The 17,193-nt window shown below is 35.4% G+C and overlaps 3 protein-coding genes across 8 annotated transcripts in view; 1 reads left to right on the top strand and 2 right to left on the bottom strand.

Annotated features, from left to right (window-relative positions):
* LOC116427851 (uncharacterized) overlaps positions 1 to 17,193 on the top strand; it is a 130,064-nt gene that overhangs the window by 11,422 nt on the left and 101,449 nt on the right. For 3 of the 6 annotated variants that reach the window (XM_076370796.1, XM_076370793.1, XM_076370794.1), the window contains exon 1: positions 14,293 to 14,554. The exons of 2 other annotated variants lie outside the window; for them this stretch is intronic. The gene's annotated coding sequence lies outside the window, so the exon portion shown is untranslated. Of the gene's footprint in view, positions 1 to 14,292; positions 14,555 to 16,824; positions 16,887 to 17,193 lie in introns of those variants that run through there. One more of the 6 variants, XM_076370795.1, reaches the window with a different exon arrangement.
* On the bottom strand, positions 210 to 3,388 carry Xport-A (exit protein of rhodopsin and TRP A). Its single transcript, XM_031978504.2, has 2 exons — positions 3,095 to 3,388; positions 210 to 514 (listed from the first exon to the last, which is right to left on the bottom strand). Exons 1-2 carry the CDS (start codon positions 3,117 to 3,119, stop codon positions 210 to 212), a joined length of 330 nt encoding a protein of 109 aa, XP_031834364.1. The 5' UTR covers positions 3,120 to 3,388.
* LOC116427766 (uncharacterized) lies at positions 7,447 to 9,478 on the bottom strand. The gene is made up of 3 exons (XM_031978503.2): positions 9,334 to 9,478; positions 8,383 to 8,536; positions 7,447 to 7,793 (listed from the first exon to the last, which is right to left on the bottom strand). The coding sequence occupies exons 1-3, from the start codon at positions 9,463 to 9,465 to the stop codon at positions 7,621 to 7,623; spliced, it is 459 nt and encodes a 152-aa protein (XP_031834363.2). The 5' UTR covers positions 9,466 to 9,478; the 3' UTR covers positions 7,447 to 7,620.

Genomic DNA, 17,193 nt, shown 5'->3' with positions numbered 1-17,193 from the left:
ACACTGATTAAATTTTTGTAGTTTCGTTTGTAACAAGTTTTTGAAAATGATGAGTGGTATTTACAATAAGTTTTGTGAGGTATTGAAGATGGTTAAATAACATTGACACGTAAGTCGCTTTCTCGGTTTCTTCTCATTATGTTAAAATCCATGGGGAAGGTACTTGTCACGTCGAAATTTCTAGAAGCTTCTTTTTTGTATTGGATAGTTCAATTTTCGTCGTATAGATATTCTTTGAGAAGAGTAAAGGCCTCTTGCATTTTAGGCCATCCCATTGTCACAAACACCAAAATCGAATTGGCGATGACGAAGAGCCGCATCATTTCAATGCCATCGCTAGATCGTAACCAATCACTAAATCCTTGATTGTTTATCTCGTCGTGCAGAACTGTTCCTTCTTTAGCGTCCTTTCTATCGCTGTTTTTGTCAGTTGCAGCTGTGTTCTCGTTTTGTCGCCCTTTCGCTGTCTTGCTCTCATTATTCCGTTTCTTCATCGTTTTTATGCAGATTTCATCTGAAAGTATTGTTCGATCCGTTAATAATCTGGAAAATCTAACAAATAAACTAAAACAGGAATAATTGGTTTACCAAGCAGCAAATAATTTCCTTTAAAAGAAAACAGTATGCGTGACAAATGTAAATTGAAACTTTGCAGTGTTTATTACGTTCGTTTCAGTAACAAATTTGACGTAATCGAATTAAATAAAGTGGAACGTGTTTCTGTGGAGCTACTTTTCTCGTGATCAGGGAAATGTTGAATGATCAACGGGCATTAGCTCGCATAAAGCAGCGACAGAGGCATATTTCAAACATTCCTCCACGTAAAGAAAATACGAGTGCTCGAGTGAGTACGATGACCGTGATCTGACGTGTACATGCATGATTCACTTGCGTGTGCACAATGCCGCGTGCAAAATGCAGCACTCAAACATCAGGTTTTAGGACAAGTAGAGGAACAAGGAAAATATTCTTTCTCTGCCCCCTAACTATACACCGTATCGTTTTTCCGACGCTTTTCTTCTTGTGAAACTTTTAATTTCGATTCTTTTCAATATCGATATGTTTACAATATTGAAGATTTAAATAAATAAAATTTATAGCATATTCTCTTCGTTCAGATTTTTGTTGCTGAACTATTGTTCTGCAAAATTGATATACTATAATTTTTGAATTTTCGTTTCCAATTATAATTAAGCGTATTAAATTTTATTACTTATAGATAATTGAATAATATATCCAGTGAAGTATTTATTTACTTAAAACATTTATTTACGAATTTAGATGTATTTTGCAAGTTTCTATTATTTGCAGCGTATGATCGCTTGAACAACATTTCTCTATGTGAAATTTGTGTTCGTGTTCACTTCAGGAAGTATTATAAGTATATGCTTAATGAAATTATCAGAGAACTCGAATAACCTGCGCGATTTATTCGACGTAAGGGTATATATTTCACTCCTCACTATTTTACACGTGTTACACGCGGACTCCGAGACACATTTACGCGAAGCCAGCGAATGAACGGAGAGGAAATTGTGGCAAGACGAAAAGCGAATCGTTATCGGTGAAAGACAGTCGACCCGCGGACAGTTTCTATGCGCGTTTGCACTTGTCCGAATTTGTGATCTCTGAGCCAACCACCGTTCAGTTATTCAAGTTTGTCTATCTATTATTCTGCTTTAAGTACCATTTAATAAGTATTCAAATCTATCGCTGTAGAAAATCCTCACGAGATCTATTCTTACAGAAGAAAGTAATACAAATATTCCACCATTCATCGTAATTAAAAGAATTTAAGATTCTTATTACGATGCGTGGAAAATATGAATTTTGTGCACACACTATAATCACGTTGTTAGTCCTTAAAAATGTAACTATAATGGAAAAATACTTAACACTTTATTTTATGACCGTTATATTTTTATGTTTCTCACGTAAAAAGTGATGTGGGTATAAAAACTAATGTGAAATTCAATTTTCGATCAGATACTGTACTCGTATAAAAGAAATTATTCTTGATCGTAGTATTTTTAATCAAAAGTTTTGATGTCGCCTCATTTTGTTTCGTTAACTATTGAAGGCACACAGGAGCTGTTGTTAAGTCCATTCAAAGCAAGTATATTAGAAAATATGGCGCATGATGACAGTAAACCATCGATTAGAACACAATAGAATGAACCCATTGTCTCAGGCTTGTTTCCATCCTAAAACTTAGTCCGTCCTATCGACTCCCTAATTACCGAAGTTTCCACTTCCATTATTTCTGCTGGAACTCGCATAATGTATGAGCAAAACTTAGATCGCCGTTGGCAAAAATAGTTCGCTGTTAAATAAGAAACAATTACGACTGTCTGTATCTATACAATGTGGTCTGGTATCCATCATCCGGTCTAAACGTCTCAAATTTTCTTCAGAACTAAATCTGATTCCTATATAATGTTCAGTTGAGAGTAAAATCTATCTTTAACTACCAAATACAAAACATTTAAGAAAAAAAGAGCTACAAACATTTTTTTTTAATATAATAATCCAATAAGCAAAACTGGAAAAATATTTGAGATAAATCATTTGATCCGACCATCATACAATATTTGGAACTCTAATTTCATTAATCGATATGTTACATAGAATCGTCAATTTTTTTCAACCATATCTTCCATAATACTATTAATTTTCCAACCATTCTTCTAATGGCTCGTTAACACCGAGAAAATAAAGTTTACATTAACCTTCTATAAGCTAACGTGACTTTAAAGTTACAGATCAATATACTGGATTAAACTGATTTATTTAATTTTTTACCGCAAAGTGACAAATGAAATTAAATAATTAATTAAACTATTATACATACAGACGTATACGTTCAACATTATTGTAACTTCAAAGTTACAAAATATATTCGTTTTAATCAAATTATTAAGACTATTGAATACATTCTTAATTTCTATTTATAGGTAGATATTATATTTGTTTATTTCATACTGCATAAATTTTGTTATAGTCACAAAAAAGTATTCAGCTTGTAGAGTGTTAAAGATCGACGTGCAACACTTCTTACGCACGCATCCGAAGTCATTCGTGTACCATTACTAACCAACATTTTGCCACGTGTTTTGCATATCTCGTGTTTTACGGCGATAGAACGGTGAAAGTTCTGCGTACTTTATGAACTTCACTGTGAATTTAAATGACTTGAAAACGGAGTTTCCATCACAAGAGGACTCACCGCGATAAAATAGCGTTTCTTCGATCACGGGGTGAGTTTAGCGAATCACCGCACAGTTCCGAGCTTCCCGAGCAGCGTAGCTTTCCAGCCGGAGCTTTTCGCGTATCTTGGCGCGCGAAACGATCGTCTTCAACTGTTTGCCAGTTTTTCTGCCTCCGCCTCCCGTAGATCTCATCGTGTAGGGCTTCATGAATTGGTAAGCCCATTACGAGATTCTCTTGGTTACGTCTAGGGTTCGCGGAAGCTCTCGCATCGTAATAAATTATGTAAAAATCTCGAAATATCATATTAGCTAAAAGGTCTTGTTGTACTTCTAAGTAAAAAATGTACAAACAAATTTCTTTTCGTTGAATTAAACACTGAACAGTTGCGTATTTTATTCGGAAGTTTTCCATTAATTTTTACTCTATTTATTTGTAATATTTATTAGTTTATAATGTAAACGTTACATTGAAAATCAAAATGACAATACTCTCCTGTCGTTCGAAGATTCAAATTCTTTTAACGCGATTTGATGTTGTTCATTTACTATAGCGATTGTTTAAATTTGTACTGCAATTATTGTACTTGTCGTGATTATTATATTTCTGTTGCAAACACCCTATTTGTAACGTGAATTTTTGTTAACGAATCAGGTTTCGCGTGGTATTGTTACGTTATCAATTATGTCTGGTAACCGTTTTCGAGGTTTTCGATAATTGGTGACGATCAATCTATTGTGGTACACGATGATCGATGTGTGCTTCTAAATACGATGATGCCTTTTCATTTGGAGTGAACTGGTTAAATCAAAGGGTGCTTCATCAATCATGTTCCACATATTGTAGAATGTCGTCAATATAAAAGTGTTGTTCCACTTATTCGCATAGATGTGTTAACCTAAAATTTGTTTTTTTTCAATGCAGTAAATCTCGCTAAATTTCTGTGTAAAGTATAAAATATTTTAAATCAACGTTAATATCGATGTAGTAAATGTACTTGTAATCAATAAACTGTTTTTATTGATTTTTATTATTCTAGCGTATTGAAACCATACGGCAGCATTTCTAGCGTCCAGCAGTGACCTGATGGCTAAAGTAACTGTGTCGAATTATCGTGAGAAGCCAAACAAGAGAAATGTCTTTCTACCAGCACAGTTCATTGACATTTGTATTTTCGACAATAAATAGTCTAAACAATATTCAAACGTTGCATACTTCAACATGCTCGAAGTCATTTACAATAATTATTCAGGATTTTTCTGTAATATTTTTTAATAATTTCCTAATTTTAACAAATTCCTTCGACACCTGTTGTTGAATATTTGAATTGAAACGTGCTTTACACGTCCACGGTTAACTATATATTAAAAATTTTCTATTTAATAGAGAAGTTGCAAATTGTAAACTGCAATGCAGTCGCAGCGATATTATAATAAATGTAGCTGGTCTCACTTAATTGTCAGAGAAAGAGCGACAACCTGAACGAGTAACCCTCCATTAAGCTGCATCGTAGTGGGGGTAGGGGTAGCTCTTTCTTCGCGCAGAAATTGAATTCTAATATAGTTATACCAGGCTCCGTTTCAGCGATAAAGCTGTAAAATTTAAAATGCATTTCTGGTGTACCCTTCTAAAGGTTTCTGCACTGTGAAATTTACACGCACATGTACACATGCTCGCGCACCCTTTTAATGTTCAAATTTTAGGGTATAACTTAGTAACAATTCTTTTAGAAATAATTTGAATGTCTTGCTGCTACTCGTGTCGTTGGCATTATCATCTGTACATACTGTAGAACAATTAGAAGTCAAACATTTATTATTTTAAATTGAACAAATATAATATTTCAGGTTTCAAATATTTAATTTCTCGATAGTTTCATTATTTTTTCAATTCATCGATATTTTACAGTTTATTTCAATTCAAAGGTACATCGATATTTATATTTATTAGAGTTAGAAATACAATATTCGCGAGTAGTACTTATTACACTAGAATTATCATATCAGTCAGAATGATTGGTTTCGGTTTTTTTGTTTCACAATTATTGATATCTTCAAAGCATTGAGTATTCGAAATTATCTTGAAAATATATAGTTTCACTTGAATATTATAAGGAATGTTTGAAGAAACTGAAAATAATGTATTGTTACAGTTTTTATAGAGATCGCATATCAATCCTGTTAAATGCTCGGTAATTTTAGTGTTAATTATGTTCGTCTTACGCAACTTTGAAACACCTGTTCCCGAAGCGCCTTCCGCCGGACACGAGTTCCATCCTTTTTTTTTCACAAAAAGCGAAATTCTTCGGTCAACGGTTGAAAAGCTTTGCTTACGGTCAAGGGGCACATTTTATTGGCCGTTTCGTTGAGAAATTTCTGGGTCGCTTGTAACTAACGTGGCATCTATGTACAGGCGGTCAAGGGTCTCTTCGGAACTCTTGCACCGTGCCACATTTTTCGTTCCATTTGTCCTGTATTTGGTCGGAATCACGATGCCGGGAGTATTTTATAGGGTAACGAGAAATGATTATATGACGCTACCTGACAATGACTGATACTCAGTGAAAATTGCTGAAAAATTGTCGGCTCCGAATGTTCCTATTTTTGTAAGTTTCACTGTCAGTTACGAAACCCAATGATTCATATCGTCGCATGTCACGATTGCAAGCTGCTCCTTTTGCTTTCTTCAACTGTTTTCTTTTCCTTAACCCTTTGAGTACTGAATACTGCCAACCGATACTGGGAGTGAACGAAATATTTGTTCGCTTTGCTTGCTGCCTGGAGATCGATGGATTCTATTAATTCACACAAGGCGTAATCAAATTGCAATCGTAATTATTCAGTTTTTCCAAATTGAATAATTCTAAGAAAGGTGTATACTTATCTCATACATTTATAATTGTCAACGTGGCAGGTAATAAAAAGGACATATGTGCGTACATAGGTTAATCTCAAAGGGTTAATTAACCACGATTGTTGAAGATATAGGTATTCTACAATAAATAATTTGAATTCCTCGAAGAATACATTGTCTGATATTAAATGATTTGGCTGAAGAAATATTTTTGGAAAATCTGCAATGGTTTTTATATATGATTTCATCAAAACCTATTAGAAAAGAAAACCACGCTTGTTTTCTTACTTCGAAACTCAATTAGTCATTAGGTTTGCAGATTGGTCGTTCGACGATTGGCATGAATATCGAAAGACGCTGTCAGAAGTAAACCATTCGAATTGAGATATCGCCTGTAAAGAGAAGTAATTTACTGACGGGTTTATTTCCGTAATAACAGTCTAGCGGATTCTGTTGAACCCTGGCCACACCACTTGCGGATTCTTATCGCTGTTCGCCTGGTCGTTGTCGTTTTCTCGCTACAAAGGATTTGTACTTTTGCGTAGAACAAATGAAAATTGTTTCGTTGTTTCGTTTTGTACTGGTATAAAAGCAAAATACTAAATAAACTCATCTTTTCAACAATACAAACAGTGAATTTATTGATTAATATACACTTAATTAAACTTTCGTTGTTAACCTGTTAACTGTGGAATTTAGTTTAAAAGATCTCTCGTTTTGCGCGCAATAAAATGAGAAAATGATCTGTGTACACGTCAAACACAGTTAACTGGTTAATATATCACTGTTCAATTAAACAAATTGAACGCGGTCAAGTTTTATTATTTGGTAAATAACGGACTAAATATAGCAAAGATTTGTGAAAGAAATATTTATATACGGTGTTATGATTCCAGTTCTTAACGAAAATTTTCATGTTCTATTACCATCGTAAATAATGAAGAATATCATTTGTATTTAAATTTGAAAGTAACATTTATTTCTTCTGTTATTGTTCGCACGATTTATGGTTGATTGAATATGGTTTCTACTCCAGCGTTGTATTCATGAATCATCGATATTTAGAGATACAGAAGAAAAAGAAACTTCGCGGTGAAGCGACACGATGAAAATGGCATTCGTGAAATTTTTATTTGTCAGGTGGTCACCTGTTACGCATACAATCGCGGGCGCGTGCTGCGTGCGTTGAACGTGATTTGTTTGCGGAATTGTTCGGGTGCTCATTACGCAACGCTAATTACGCACGGCAAATACTCACATCAACAATTATTTAATGTAATTACTATAAGAACTGTAAAGTGCGGTTTAATTGTTTCAAAGTGTTTAGCATTTGCGTGGCCTTAGACGGAATATATTATGAAATTCAAATCAGAAGAGTAATGACGAAGTATTTCGTTTATTGCATTTTATATTGCGCTTACAGAATATTTTTCAACCGTTTAAAGATTTCAATATATATTTTACATTAAAAGTACATTCTAAATTGATCATTTCTTTTCGTATAATCCTAATCAACAACGCCATCTAAGTCAGTTTAATTAAGTTCGTGTAGTGAGGAATTTACTTAGAACGTAAAAATTGACTGTGCGCCGCAATGGTCATTCTTATCACAGTTGTCGAAGTAGGTGGTACTCGCACGTTGATGCTCGTCTGGGGCGTCCCCAGGTTGGATGGGCCACAAATTACGCTGTAACTACCTTGGGAATTCTTCGCGCTGACGTAGTGTATCACACCTGTGAAAGAATCGTCACAATCACTTCATCATATTGAACATTTGCACTTTGTAAACGACAAGGATTAAAATAATTATAATTAACACTCACTACTATTATTGCTAATATTAATAATTACTAATATTCATCATCATAAATATAATTTTGTACAACTTATTTGTGTTTTATACGAACGTCCTATTACGTGATGCACATGTGTTTTGATATTAAATGGTAAAAGAGAAAAAAAATTTGCAGAAGATTCATACATACTCACGTCTGAAAATAATTCCAAAAATTCACTAATGGAACATTTTTCAATTACTCGTTTAATAGATTGTTCAATTAAGAATGATTCACTGCTAGTGAAATGACATTAAATATGGAACGCTATACCATAGTAAATGTATGGATTGCATTTCTATATAAATTGATGTTTATATAAGGTATATACTCGTGTAATTGCTTCAACCAAAATCGACTTTATCATTTGCCAAATAAGCTTTATAAAATTCAATATATGTACGTCAAAATGACGCGTTCCGTAAATCTAGTGTTAATATTACTTGTAAAAAGGAGGAAATGTTCGTATAATAATAAGAGAATTTACCACTGGAAACGGAGAGGTTGAACGTGGTAGACTGAACCGTGTTCGTGGGATTCTCGAATTCAACAATTCGTTGGAAAACAGTTTCGTCTGCATACCGTTGGCCAAGCGTTAAATCTCCAATGAATGCCGGCACGCGTTCTTCTCCAGCGCCAAGCTGTAATAAAAGCAACATTATTCGTATTAATAAACAGCAGAACAACGAAAGGGGTACACCGCCGATATGAAAATTATTTACGGAACGTTGCGTGAATAGCATAAGAATATTATTCGTTACATCGCTTCAAAGTATGCAATTTTCATTGAGGCTATTATTCATTCATTTACCCAGTATTCCGAATAAATATTTAATGTTCATTTAACTGTATTATCAAGCACAGTGTGTTCAATCGTTATATCATATATGACTTCATAAATCTTGAATATTGAGCTTCCCTTAAAATTTTATATAATACATGATTGCAGCTATTGATTTTGATTACTTTAATAATGCAATGTTAAAAGATCAATTTTTTAAATGTAATTAAGCATGCAATAAAACAATTGTAATATAAAATCTTACACGAGCTAAAATCATAGTTATCGAAGTTATTGTTTCAATATTTCACATATTTGTAGATTATACGAAACTTAATATTCTGCGTAAGACTTTATCAATTTTGGTACATCAAAGCAAATAGTGACTAAGAGTCATCTCTCGAGTGCAAAGGTTTAATAATTAGTACAATGTAAAAAGATTATAACTACCAAATTACTTAACGTGTTCTGTTCATTTACATGATAAGCGTATCAAATTCTTCCAGTAATCATAAAAAAGTAAATTACAAGAATTAATCATCTAAATCCATTAATCATAAAAAAGTACATTACAAGATATTAAACGTAATATAGAAATCCATAACGAGCAGATACATTTCGATTCGTTCATTAGAAAATCAAAGGAAGATCGCTCACCAGTTTTGTTTTCGGCACAATGTCATTGTCGCCAAAATCCAGGCGTACGTTCTTGTACTTGGAAACGTCGATGGCAGAAGCGGCCTGAAGCAGTGCCAGGGCCGCGAAGAGAATGAAAATCGAACGAGACATTTTGTACGGTTTAACTGTGACTGTGCCACGAACAAGGTGCACGTTTCTTTTATATACCGGGCCGAAAGTCCGTCAAGGTGAACGTGACTTATCTGCACGGTTCTTTTGTGATTTCTCCATTGGCTCCTATCATGCTCTTCCTCGCAGCATACAAATAAGGGAAATGCTGCCGGGTACAATGGCACGTATGTTATTCTTCTCACGGCTAAATCGACCCTAACCGATGAATTACGCGCGTGCACATATGCGCGCGCTTTTTTTCACCTTATCGATCATGTGAAAGTGTAACACTGTTTCGGCGAAACATGCGTAAGTGTTATTAACACGTTGAATCCCATGGGGTCTCCAGTTACCATAGTTCACTTAATTAAACGATAATTATTTGAAAACATATCTGTATTATAAATAATGCTACCTAATGCGGTGACATTTTGGCCAGATGAACATGAAATAATAATAATGCAATTCAATCGAATGATTAAGTATTCTTTTTTTCCATTTTATGCGTTTTGCTCTATGAAATCGTGCGACATTCAAGGTGTTAATCCTAATCTCATAGTCTCATCTAGACCAATCCGTATCTAGTCCTATTTCCTACAAGTATAATCTAGATATAATTAAATTAAGTGAAATTCTTATGTAGTCCACTTTAAATCTGGTATTGCAACTTAATTAGTATAATTTAGTTAGTTTTCTGGTTTGGTCGTTATTAAATTATAGATTCTACTGATTTTTGGTACACGAAATACTGATGGCCACACAAAATTAGACATTTTGAACGAATTTCTTTCTCTTCTCAAGTCCTCAAAATTGTGCGAAGTTTCTAACAAAGGAAAAGTATTTCCCTTCGACGCTCATTCTAAACATTTCATTTTTGAATTTCTGAATCTACGTAAACCCCACCAACGTAGGATTTATATGTGATTTATATGTGACGCAAAGAAATATTTTTATCTCTCTGCTATACGATTATTGCAGAACCAATAAGTAGAATCATCCAGCATAGACCAGACACGTCGTTTCAAATGATTTTCTCGTAAACGAAGTCTCGCGCGAGGAAAGTCTACATTATATTTTTATATTGAACTTGTATCAGGTGTCATCTTGTTCGATCACATCGCAGTTTCCAATATACGCGGTGCACATAACGTAAAAGAACACTGTGAACGAAGTAGCTATGAATAGTACATGGTGTTTGCAAGTTCTTTGAACGAAAAACAGGTGTAGTACGTAGACCACTAGAAATTTTGACCCTTTAGGCAGTGACTCAGGTGTTTTCTGCTAACTTTCTTGCTTGTTCGGACTGCCGGGCCACTGTGTAAAAGACTTAACCTATATTCGAACCCTCCTTTCCCGGTGGCCACTTCGTTTCACGAAGAAGTTCTTGATAATGCGATTACCGCACCCCGTCGAGAGTAAGCACTCAAACTTCGTAACGTCTTCGTCTAATATGATTGTTCATCCCCCTGTGTTTGTCCGGTTACGATGCTTTGTGACAAATCTGCTCGAGATTTCTTTCGATTATTTGATGTTTCTTGCCTGCGGTTTGGGCAATTGCTCCGAGCAATGTAATAAGGGATTTTCAATATTTCTTCTAATTATTGGGAAAATGGATGCTGATTTTGTGGAACATTGATTTTATCAACTGGTTTTCAAATTAAAAATTATCATTTTCTCTGAAAAATATATTTTATTCTTTTGTGTCAAGGTCCACTCAAATTTGAACTGGAAACTGTAGATTGAGTTTAATGAAGATTAATATTTGGCTCGTGTAAATCAATGAGAAACACTATCTAGTCAATCCTGTTTAATAGCAGTAGTATTAAAGAACGATTGTTTCGAAAAAAATGGAAATTGTCCAGCACGTTGTGGAAACGGTTTCAATATCGTACTAAAAAACAATCGGCGCAATATTCTCACAGGTTTGCTGTGCCTGCTAGATATTGCATTTAGTGACTATTCTTGTACAACGGAAAATTCAATCAATTTCAAGTGTGCCCTCGCTAGTTATTTCTTTGGCTTTCAAATCGAACGTTCATTGAAATTGTATTTTTTATGCTTCAAGCTTGGTCGATAACAATGGTGTTTTATAACTACGAATCTATAGTTATTCAATGCGATATTGATACCCGTACCATTGATGATTTTCAGTTTGAAAAAATAGTGAATCTCGAAATTTACCATAGGTTTGCAGTTCTAAAAAAAATGTCGGTTCTCTCGAACGTATAAAACTATGACAATAATTTACGATATGTTACAACGTTGTAATATTTTATTTTCAAATTAGTTAATTAGTTTCTTCGATTCTTCGTTGTGTTTTAGTCCGTTAAATACTGGGTAAACAATGCTTCAAAATTTATTTTTCTAGGAAACAAATGGCCATATTAATAATTACACATTTCACCCTGTTTCGTTTATTTCGGACAGAATCCTCGTAGCACGGGAATGTTAATTAAAACTTTTTGGATTTAGTCGTTTAGAAGGACGCTAACCGAAGCTGCGAAATTAGCAAGAGACAAATTATTCTCATCTTACGCGGACCGAGCAATTCTATTTCCAGCGTTTCTTCGTATTTACATTTTCCTCGGTTTGTGTCACGACGGGTGGTCGATCATTCCTTTCTTCGAAACTAGATTATTGCGGTCGCCTCCTCGTTTTGTCCTCAGGAATGTCTATTCCTCTCCGTTTCTTGCGACTCTTCAAAATCCATATAAATAAAGCAGTTGATGGACGTTTATTAACATTGTGTTTGTGAATTTCAAAAATTTAGTGAATCGAAATCCGTTAGGGATCGTTTTGGTAAATTTTTTATATCAGTATACTAATTGATATCAAGTAAAATATTCACATATATCGTTTTTTGTTATTTTTACAATTTCATAAATAATTCTCACCGTTATTACAGCACATCGCATTTTCTTTACCCATTGTTGGCAATTCCACGAATTTCAGAATGTCCCATGATATAATACTACGTTCCTTAGATATTCTTCGCGTGCGTGGCATTCACAAGCTGTCAGGTTTATAATACGATGCGCAACGCGATGTGTTGTGACCAAAACTATAGTCAGAAGAAAATTAAGGGGACATCGAAGGTTGTTTTTCGCGTCATGAATCTCGTCAATTTCTAGTGACAAACCAAAAGAGATATTTAAATTATTGAATAAATCTCTAGAAAAATTCAATTTTTCTCTTTTCCTAGAAGTGACATTTATTGAAACGATATTTTCCCATCTAATTCATGTTTTCAATTGATAAGTAAAAATGTTAATTTTCATAGAGATCGTACTACTGGTGATGATACATTCGAGTACCGGATATGTCTAATGAGAATTAAGTTGCCTCGACCACATGATTTTGCTGCGACTATAGACCGAAAATGAACTCTTTACGAATCTACAACATGCACATGTGCATTATGCGATTCCACGCATATAATGGTAAGAACGGGTGCCTTCACTTCCCGCATCTGCAATTAACCTAGATTTAATGGGGAAGGTAAGTCCGGTCACGACGAATTTTATGAACGACGGCTAAGCCAAGCTACAACCGAAGGAAATAATATCTGGTCTTCCTGTGGCGCGGAATGAAAATTAATTATCCGAATTAGTAAGGTAATGTGGATCAGAATCTGTCAGGCTGTTACATGTTTTTCACTAACTCGGTCCCACAACTTCGATTATTAGTATATGGGATTTTAGAGACCGAGTCTATTGAAATAAAAACCTTAGCCAACTAGCTAGTGGAAGGTGGAATATATTTATATCCGAAAATAAATAAAGATCATGGGGTTCAAGTGACAAAAATGATAACGCGAGAATCCTTAAGGTTGGTTAATTATTTAAGATCTAGGAGTATTGATATGGAGGGTAGCATTGATAGGACTCTATGGTACCATCGGGTTAGTTTTCCAGATAGATCCAGTTTCCATAGATCCTGACTATGCATTTGCCCAGACTATGGAGACAAAGAATTATAAACGATAAAATAGTACTCCTTGGCGTAGCGCTGATGAAATCCTAGAGCTACCAATAAAAAAGACAGTCTAATTTTCATCGACGACATGTCCAATCTGTAAAAACCAAGTATCACGAGAGATTCTTGAGGTTAGCCAACTATTCCAGACTTGGAAGAGCTAGAAGAGTAACATTGTTGGGAACCTAGTCATGATCTCATCGAAGGCAAGTCTCCAGTAATCCAATTAATGATAGGGGTGGACTGACATTGTCCACTAGATATCTGCCTTACAGTATCAATGTGCCAGGGGAGCAAAAGTGAGTCTCCTACGCCTAGACCATCGGAGCCTCGACAGCGCATCCCCTAATACTGCTGATGTCCCAGTAAATGAGTAATGAGAAATACATAGTTTCATCAAAACCACATACGAACATCAGAAATTCCGTTGCAGAAAGCTGTTTTATGAAAGGGTGTTTTACACATGATCCGATCTCTCAGACAAGAAATATTTCACGAATAGCCCGTCGATACTTGGAGGATTGATGGCCGACGCTTGTTACTCAGCGAAGGGAATGCCTACGTCTGGGATTCCGACGGTGTTACTCGAACCTTTCCGCGGCAGCGACGCTCGTGCAATTTCGATCGATCGATCCCACGTGACTGGATCATCAGCACGCGTTCGGCGAAAGCGCACGGGGGCGGTTAAGGAGTTGCAAAATGCTAAGGGACGATCGCTAATGGGCGGGGGCGCAACAGTTGCGTGGGTGGATGCGCGTTTGATGGGAGAGCGGAGCGGAGTGGTGGTAGCGGGGCCGAAAGAGGGATGAGAGGCACACGTAGGAAGGGGGTTAAATCCCTGTGCCCGTTGACGTGCCTCAGTATTCATCTAGTATCCACGCGGCAAGCAACCCTGCCTGCGGAATCTTCTAAGGGGCAAAGCTCTTGTCTCGCGATCGGCGTGCATCGGTCCAACTGGTGTTTCCGAATTTAGTCTCGACGAGCATTATTGTTATTATCATTCAGTGCGGTTCGCTTGTGAGAATACTCGAGATCCAAGAAATTATTCTGTCAAGACTTTTCCACAGTGCTGGTACTAATCAAAGAACCAAATAATATTGTAGGCAAGGAAAACGTAAGAACATAACGTAGAATCTTCCTAACAATTTACTGTACCCATGTTTCGGTCACATGATCGGAGAACAAAAGCGCGCGCATTCCTAATGTAAACACGAACGTAGCAATCTGTTTCTCTATTGCGTATGCGAGCTCTGACTTGCTATTTTGTACTCGAAACGTTTAGTCTTAGGGTATCGCAAACTATGGAGTTAATTTCATGTGAAACGATTATATATTCGACCTCAACATGCTTCTCAAACCACACGTGCTCTTGTAACGCTATATATTATTCGTGAATGAAATATAAGCTTATTTTAAAATTATAAGCTTAAATATAAGCATTGTTCCATTAAGGAACTAGGGGTTGGTTAGTTGAATTTTCATTAAATATACAGTTCAAGAGAACCTTGTTCCTCTGGGTAGCATTCTAATCAATTTCAGTATTAGTTACCCGACAATATTCGACGAAAGTAATCACCGAAAACGTCCAAATTAATATTACAACAATCGAAATTTCGTTAGAAAAATAAGAATCGTTCAAACACGATATCGTAATGTATTCACATTAGCAAATAATAAAAACGAACCAACAGTACAATCTCTTCACAATTTACATAAAACTTCTTACAAAAATATACCCATACGATAAATCCACATTTTAATTATTTTTTATTGTAATTCAATAAACACTCGTATCGTTGCAAGTTCGTCGTACCGAATAACCGGAGTATCGTGTCGCTCGATACCGTTTTGGATAATCGAGGCTCGACTCGATCATGGCCGAGTTTCTCGCGTTGATGTTATTTCGTGGGTGGCTCGAAGGCCGGGAAGGAGTTGTTCCGGGCAAATCGTGCAAATGAGAAATCGAAGCGACGATTGGTATCGGTTCCACGGTGTTGCTGCTCGGAACATTATTCCCTTTAATGGTTCATCGGTTTCAATAGTTCCTATCGATCTACCCGTTATGAAATACGACCCAATTTATAAGCGTATGGACTGCCGCGTTTCTGTCGCGTGGCCCTGTCTCCGGCGGCACGTTCGCGGAAGACCTTTCGAAATAGAATATCATCCATCAAGGGGTTTCTTTCGACGGATCCGCGCCGCGCCACGCCGCACCTCGTTGTTACGAATCCCGCCGCGGAAAGTTCAAAGTTCACCGTGGTATTAATCGCGATGCGGTTCTTTTCAATTCGCGGGTGGCGAATCGAAATGGTAATTATTCAATCGCTCGGGGTGCACCGTGCCGGAAAGATATTTTGACCCGCGATTCGAACGGTCTGAAATTATTCTTTCAATGCATGGATGGTACCTTGTCTTATAATATATCTGATTTTATATATATATAACTCTTTGCACTCGAGCTCCGGAGCGGAGTAATTATAAACTGTAAAGTTTTGTCATTAAATATGTTATAACATTTGTATCTGTAACCTATTTGTTAGGTTTATTTAGCGGTTTTTATTAAAAAGACAGTAAAATACATCTGTGACTTCTCTTTTTATGCGCATACCATTTGTTTATACGTGAATATGTTTCTATTGAAACTGCTTTGAGTGCAAAGATATAATATTATACTTTCTGGTATTTTATTTGTTTGGATCACCTTTGTTTCCTAACTGAAAGTCAGGTCAGTTATTTGGGTTAGGTTTGAGTTGGTATTTACTTAATTTTGTAACACATTATCTATATTTTATTATTATGTCCGATATTATTACTATTATTAGTAACCTTTTATGCTCCAAAAGTGTTTCACTTGAAATACTCAACATTTTCTGATTAGATACAGACATTTTCTGAAACTAACTGGACGAGAAATCGTCCATAAATTGAGGAACACAAATATTTTATTTCAATACTTCACATGTCGATGCATTATACAAAGTTTAATATTAAATATGAAACTTTACAATTTTCATAATATTTTATTTCTTTAACACAAAAGTCCGTATTATACGTAAATGGCGAAAAGAATTCGGCTATTAATTATTTGATCAATGAAGATTCAATTTTAATTTTAGATATTCTTCCTTCAGTTACGGATTTTCGTTTTCTTGGATGTGTTCCTATATTTTGACACATGTTGCCTGTTTAACGATATAACGTTAAGAATACGTAAGATGGAAATGAACTAAGTTTTGAACTGCGGTATTCCGAAATTTATAAAATGTTGAGTAAGTATAAACTGATTGTATTGCACAGTGAATAAATATAACGTGTCTTCCAAATTTAAAGTATTAAATTGCAAAGCATTTTCTGTGGTTCAGAGGTCGGTGGACAGTTCAAGCGGATCGGACGTACGTGAAATATTCAATTCTGGATGGAAATGCATGACGGAAATTCAGTTACATGTGTGGCCATCAATTAAAAGCTTGGCAACATTTCGATGGCGATAGAACCTTATTATCAATATTTAGAAGTTAATTATTTCCCGATAAAGTTATAAGTTTTACGTTTAAATACATTATAGCATTCTTCAATTTTATGGTTTCATTATTTCAAAAAATCATTTTAAATACATCCAGCAGGTTCTCTAACTTACGCTTCCTTTATATTTTTCACGGAAATACTTCTTATAAAACCATTTCTAATAATCACATGACGCGGGAAAGTACACGTTTATTAATTTAATTTCAAATCGCGTGGATGAAATTATTT

This window comes from Nomia melanderi, chromosome 9 (assembly GCF_051020985.1).
Source record: "Nomia melanderi isolate GNS246 chromosome 9, iyNomMela1, whole genome shotgun sequence".
NCBI classification, from domain to species: Eukaryota; Metazoa; Arthropoda; class Insecta; order Hymenoptera; family Halictidae; genus Nomia; species Nomia melanderi.
Note: the sequence above shows the minus strand (reverse complement) of the source record. Positions and strands in the feature narration are given on the sequence as shown.

Coding starts and splice junctions, on each gene's coding strand:
- Xport-A (XM_031978504.2), bottom strand. CDS start 3,119: ATGCAAAACACGTGGCAAAATGTTG. Junction 515..3,094: donor AAACACGTGGCAAAATGTTG/GTTAGTAATGGT, acceptor CAATACTTTCAG/ATGAAATCTGCATAAAAACG.
- LOC116427766 (XM_031978503.2), bottom strand. CDS start 9,465: ATGTCTCGTTCGATTTTCATTCTCTTCGCGGCCCTGGCACTGCTTCAG. Junction 8,537..9,333: donor TTGTGCCGAAAACAAAACTG/GTGAGCGATCTT, acceptor CTTTTATTACAG/CTTGGCGCTGGAGAAGAACG. Junction 7,794..8,382: donor CAACCTCTCCGTTTCCAGTG/GTAAATTCTCTT, acceptor ATTCTTTCACAG/GTGTGATACACTACGTCAGC.